Raw genomic sequence first — 6,397 nt, forward strand, 5'->3', positions numbered from 1 at the left:
GTACTGCAAGAGTACTGCTAGTCATTGCAGGGCTTATGGGTGGGGGATGAGTCCTGGGACCCCAATATCACCCAAAGGCAAGTGTAGGGTGCTGGGAGGAGTCTCTGACTTCACCTCTGGTAGAACCCAGAGCTAGCACCTCACCGCACGGAACAGGCAGCACGTGGCTAGGTGCTCTCAGGACAGACGGCAGAGAAGGGCCTGAACCTGTACCTTCAGAGCTTCCGGCCCAGGGGATGGCCCGTGCAGTCAGGAGGCAGGGAGACAGCAGCTCTAGTCACGTCTCCCGAGAGATTCTTGGAATCTCTGTTGTTTGAAAACAGACTCAGGCAAAGGGAAGGGAAACTAACATTTATTGAGTGCCCACTGTGTTTATCTGGCCTTGTGCAAGGAGTTTTCATCTACGACATTCCGTTTCATCCTCACACCAACCCTGTGAGGTAGGTACTATCCTCATTTTTGTCCCATGAGGAATATGAGGCTCAGAAAGGTTAGGTAGTTTGTCCAAGGTCACACAACTAGTAACTAATGGAGCTGGGACTGAGCACCGAGTCCCAGACTCAAAAATTCCCTGCTCTCTCTCCAACACTGCTTCTTGGTAAGAAGAAGGGAGAAAAAGCAGCAACAGTCATTATGCTTCCTACCCTGAGAACAAGATAGTCAGCAAGAGGAGGAGCCTGGACTTCCCCGCAGACCCTCCCCTCTCCACCTGGGAATAATATCAGAGATAAATATAAAAATAAATAGAAGGGACAAGTCCCCCAGCAGCGAGGATGTGCAGGATCCATGCTGTGGGAAGGCCACCGTGCCATTCACAGCTGCCGTGGGAGGGAGCCACGTGGGCCCTGTGGGGAAAACTGGGACAAAGGCTGACAAAGGCTGCCAAAGCCTGGAGTGGGTGGGCTAAACAGGCCCCTTCTGGGTCGCACAGATTGGAGAACAAAACGTCTGGAGCAGGCAGCAGCCGTGGGCACAGTCACCATCATCCTCCATCTGCTCATTTTACCGGTGTTTGTGATCCAAGAGGGACTCAAAATCGGGGGAACATACAAGTTTGTGCTTTATGTGTCCCAGGACCGTCATCTCACCGGTCCTACTGTCTCCAAGGCCCACGGACACCAGCTCCTGCCAACCAACAGAGACAAGGATGAGAACTGAAAACACACGGCCCATTCCTCAGTCCTATGATTTTCAGGTGATAATCCCAAGGACACTTCTCTCTCAGTTAGCACTGACTCCTCAACACTCCTTTCTTCTTAAGGCTCTCACCTGCAGAAAGGAGCAGGCAGTTCCCATCGTTACATCCAGAGTCACCTTGCCCAGGAGGAGCTGCACCTTTCCTGACTTGCGGATGAGCAGCTTGCCAACCTGACCCTCTGTCAGGTCAGCCAGGGTGCAAGCATTCTCTGCCAGCCTGGCTTCCTGTGGGGAGAATCAGAAGATGGAAACTGGGTAAAGAGCCGCTTCCTCCAGCCTTCGTGAGTGACACCGTTCCCAAAGGAAGGATCAGCAGCAGAGGTTAGCATGAGCTTCTCCAGAGGGCCTTTCTCCAAGGCTCCCTGCTGTTGGCTGAACGACAAAACCCAAAGCAAACAAATGAACAAATGGACAAAATACTGCTAACTGCTAAAGATAAGTGATGGGATATGAAAATTTATGTTCTCTCATTTGTGTATGTTCAAAATATTTCATTGTCAAAAGTAAACACACGTAACAGGGGTTGAAGTACAAAGCCCCAAGTCCCCTGTGGGTAGAGAGAACAAATGTGTATCATTCGGACATTTCGGCTTGGGTGGCACACCTCTGCTTCCCTAACAGCTGTTTCCCTTCCTGGTCCCCCCGGCATTTTCACAGGACTCATTCCTGAGCATACCCGGTCTTTTTCCTGCTTTATAACCACCATCTGTCCATCCTCGCTCTGCACCTCTGTCTTGATAGGCTTGATGTCCTGAGTAGGCGGCTGGCCAGGGAGCGTGTCTGGCAGCTGAAGGAACAGCAGCTCTTCTTCCTGGGTGAGGCTCAGCTCCCTGAGCAACTCTGCCACAGACACGTCCTTTGGGAGGCCCGGGGTCTTTCTGGCTGTCCTGGGAGGAGCCTTCATCTTGGCCTCCTCCTCCTCATCTCGGGGCTCCTCTTTCACTGCCCAAGGTAACACAAATGGAAGAGCTATGAAGCGGCCACCTTGCTGTACCCATTCCTTCATCCCCCTCTGCTTCCCTGTCACCCAGCCACGAAGTGGGAGGGATTCCCTGGTTATGAAGAAGGATCCAGGAGTTGTGTGACTTATCTAACAAGGAGTATCTGAGGCTAGCCCCACAGATCCATGCCAGCATGAACTTTCTGAGAGTGAGAATTTGGTGTCCCTGTTCAGGTCATGTACGTTACAGCTGGAGTGGGGGAGGACCTACTCCTGAGTCTGGGAGGCTCATTCCTCGGGAGGATTCCTCGGGGGGGCAGCCACAGGGAAGGAGAGGAGACGTTAAAGGACACAGAGTACCTTTCACAACAGGTACCTCCACCTCCATGTCCTCTTCCTTGGGGCCAGCCAGCCAAGGGTTAACATCCGGCTCTTCATTCTCTTCCTTAAAAAGCCACCCTGAGTGAGCCAGCGGCAGCTGCACAGGCATGTTTCGAGTGTCATTCCTCAGCCCAGGGTCATCGATGAACTACCAGGGAAGAGTCAGGGGGTCACTCGGTCTGGCTAGCACGCACACATACCTGGACTGCAGCCCCCCTCAGTCTTTTCTAACTGAAGATTCCTGCTGTTCACAGGCTTCCAGGACATCAGAGGGCTCTTTTTCCCCCCAGGCCCGGCTCCCCAGAAGCCCATTCCTCCCACCCTAGTGGTACCTACATCATCCTTCTCCAGCATGCGCAGGATCTGTTTCGTTTCTTCGTCTGTCTCCCTCTTCTCTTTTTTGATGTTGATGATATGAGAGGGCCCCATGTCTGACACATCCACTGTCTTATCCCAGCTCCCTGTGGAAAATCACTAGGCTCACCAGGGGTATGGAAGAGGCCAACAGCAAAGAAAACTAAACTGGGAGCAGGGGAATTTTACTGCCCTTGCCCTTCTCTCGGGCAGTCTGGACCGAAATCCACTGATTCCTTCCTCCCAGAACCCCAGAAGCTTTGTACCCTTTTTCTTCATCATTTCAGCTGGACCCTGCTCAAAGATGGAGTGGGACTGGATCACTTCTGGGCGGCCCCGGCCCCGTCCATGCCCCTCTCGCTGTCGGTCTCTATCCCTGTCACGCTTCTCCTTCTTGATGGTTACTTCTTCCTTGGGCCTGGAAAAGAGGATGGAGTTCTCTGCCTCAGAGAACTGGTCTTACTCTCCCACACCACTCTACTTCACCTGAGTGGAGAATTAATGAGACAATAACTGTATCACAAGAAGCAGAACCCAATCCAAAGTCTAGCCCCTCTTCTACTTCCTTGATGGGACAGTGTCCCTTCAATCTCCTTTACTTTACCTTCTTGCTTGAGAGTATATATTAGAACTACAACTCAAAAGTTGAATTACAGAGACCGCCCCCAAATGTGGACTTTTTAGTATTGCTTGAAAGCAAGAAGGTTGTAATACAAAAGAACATAAGTGAAAACCTAACACGTTTTTGTCTAAACTAGTGGCTCTTATCTCCAGCTGTAAAAGATAATCATTGTTTTGCACTGCAAAAAAGTTAAATCACCATTTCTAGAGATGGACTTCCAGGCACTGGTATTTTTTTAAACTTGCACATTAGAATCACCTGGCAACCAGGGTCCCAAATCACTAGTGAAACAAATTAATACACAAATTTAGATTTCTGAGCCACATACCTAGTTATTTCCAAAAAGACCCAAATTCAGAGCAGTAAGGGGAAACTTTTAGAAGGCCCAGCTACTTACTCTTCCTTGATTTTCCGACTGATGATATTTGGCGTGAAGGTTTTCTGAAAGTAAAATACGGGAATCACTGATTTGGTAAGTTCTGATCCCAAAGTACAGAGATAAACGAAAACTCTCAAAGGGCATCTGGTATGGACCAAGATCACAATTCTATATTCCCGACTATGGTCAATGATTTACAGAGATAGACTTACCTAAAAGGGACGAACATCCTGTCATGATAGCAGTGGACTTACACACAGAACAGGGCACAAAACCTATTTAAGCTAGCAGCCTCAGCTTCTACCCTCTGAAAGGAGAGCCCTCAGGACTTTGAGAACTTATTGGTCTAATCTCACTTCCTGTCATCAAACTGCTATAGAAACCACAGAGTATCATAAGAAAGAGCTCTAGCAGCAAGGCTCTAGTAGGAAGTCGGCCAGCACTGACAAACAGATGATACAGCTAGACTGCCACCAGCATTTCCCAAGGCAAACAGGTCTTTGAAAACTGGCTGCTTTATGCTTCTACTACAGCCCCCTCCCCCACTAAATTTCAGGGCTATCCTTACATCTACAGTCATAAACACAACAGAAAAGGACACAGGGCCTCCAATGCCCTGCCTAGGATTCATTACACTCTAGATCACAGTCTGCAACTTTAATCCATGGCAAATACAGAACTCTCTAAAATTGTAACCCTGCTAGCTCTCATGGGTTTCTTAAAGGTGTCCAAAACACATAAAAAAGGTAAATAAGTACTGCTCAAGTTGCTTGGGAAGTAATTAGGATTCTCTGCCCTTCAGCCATCTCTGAGAACCACATCAACATCTTGTACCCAGTATCTAGAGCTGAAGGTAGGCAGACTCCCTAGAATTGTGAGAAGTCGGGGGGGGGGGGGGGGTGGCAGGTTTCGTTAGGCCCAATACCAAGCCTGGCACACGGCAGGCCCTAGTGAACATCAGTTGAACCCCAGGGTCCTGGAATTCAAAATAGTAGGGTTTCTTTAGAAAGGTGCCGTCCGGTACCTTCTTGACTCCTCCGAGGGTGAGGTCCCTGGAGCGGATCGAGGGAAGGCGACCTGGAGTGAGGGGAGGCGCCGGCCGCCGCCCGATAAGCCCCCGTCCCCCAGAGAGGAGGGGGCGGGGACCTCCCGGAGCACTCGGCTCGCCCGCGCCGTTTCCTTGCGACATTTTGCCTGGGAGAAAAGAGGAAAGGGGCAACAAAGTCACTCGAGGGGGCGGACACACGGACCCTGGGCGGAACCCCACCCACGTGGCCTCCCGCCCCCCAGTCAGAGCGTCCCTCCCTTTCCACGTGGCAAGACTCCCCGGACCACCCAGTTAGAGCACTTGGCTCTCTCTCTGCCCAGGCCCCCGGCCAGGCACGAGGCAGAGACGCACCCCAGCGTACCCGGGCTGTGGATCCACACCACGCGCGTCGCGACTTCACCTCCGACGCAGCCCGCAGACGGCCCTGGGTCTCTGCGCCCGGCGGAAGTCTGCGTGGCAGGGCCCGGGCGCCGCCATCTTGCCGCGGGGCGGAAGTGAGGTCGGTGGGCGGGGCCGGGCCACAGTATTTATCCGGCAGCTCCTAGCTCCCCTCCGCCTTCTCTTCCCGGTTCTTCCCGGAGTCGGGAAAAGCTGGGTTGAGAGGGCGAAAAAGGCAGAGGGGTCTGGTCTAGGTTACGCTGCGGTGCAGCGCTCAGGGGTCTTGGCCCGGGCCGAGGGGATAGAGGCGCCCAGCTCTGGGTCCGGGGGCCGTGGCGGCCCCCAAGACCCGGCATGGGGATTCGCCGTGGCGGAGCCTCTGGGAGCAGTGGGGTCGCGGCTCGGGACCGGGCGAGGGGCTCGGGGACGAGATCGAGACCGGGACTCAGAGTTGGGGAGCCCTGGGCCAGGCCGAGCCGCGGCTGTGGGCTCGACGATGACCTTGGAGTGGTCACTGTACTCTCGGCTGCGGCCTCGCCCTCGCTTGGGGGTCCCTTCCCTGGACTGCTGGTGGGATCCCTGGGGTGCGGCTGTAGGCGCAGCGCTAGGACAGCGGCAGCGGACTAATTGGGTGCTTGAGGGCACCCGCCCTGGGCTCCTGACTGCGGACCCTTGTGTGAGCTCTCTGGGCTCCTGACTGCGGACCCTTGTGTGCACTCTCGTTCCGACCCCGGAACCCGTAAAACGAAGTTTGCTCGATTGGGAGGGACGAATTTAAAGAACTTCTATGGTGACTCCGGCATTTGTAATTTAACATATAAAATGCCTTTACAGTTCTCCCCACCCGCAAACCGTGTAAAAACCACGTAGCATTGCAGAAAATTTGAGGGGAGGAAAACATTTCTGCTACAATTCTACCTAGAATACTACTATTAAAAACTTTTGTAATATATTGTAGTCCCCTTGTAGAGCTGTCATACTGTGCCACAATTTTGAATTCTCCCTTTTGAAAGAACATTTCTTTGTTGCTGCATCAAATGCGTAATTCTTGGGTCTGTATCATGCCCCCCCCCCCGTTGTAAATAACGCAGTAGTGAA

General features: G+C 52.5%; 1 protein-coding gene across 1 annotated transcript; it reads right to left on the minus strand.

The window, feature by feature from the left end:
• Positions 1 to 336: 336 nt before the first annotated feature.
• On the minus strand, positions 337 to 5,410 carry POLR3D (RNA polymerase III subunit D). The gene is made up of 9 exons (XM_045774077.2): positions 5,283 to 5,410; positions 4,898 to 5,067; positions 3,892 to 3,935; positions 3,139 to 3,290; positions 2,855 to 2,979; positions 2,498 to 2,666; positions 1,874 to 2,139; positions 1,270 to 1,422; positions 337 to 1,125 (listed from the first exon to the last, which is right to left on the minus strand). Exons 2-9 carry the CDS (start codon positions 5,060 to 5,062, stop codon positions 1,003 to 1,005), a joined length of 1,197 nt encoding a protein of 398 aa, XP_045630033.1. The 5' UTR covers positions 5,063 to 5,067; positions 5,283 to 5,410; the 3' UTR covers positions 337 to 1,002.
• Positions 5,411 to 6,397: the final 987 nt, after the last annotated feature.

The sequence above is a fragment of the Ursus americanus genome, chromosome 13 (assembly GCF_024610735.1).
Source record: "Ursus americanus isolate L20-20 chromosome 13, mUrsAme1.1.p, whole genome shotgun sequence".
NCBI classification, from domain to species: domain Eukaryota; kingdom Metazoa; phylum Chordata; class Mammalia; order Carnivora; family Ursidae; genus Ursus; species Ursus americanus.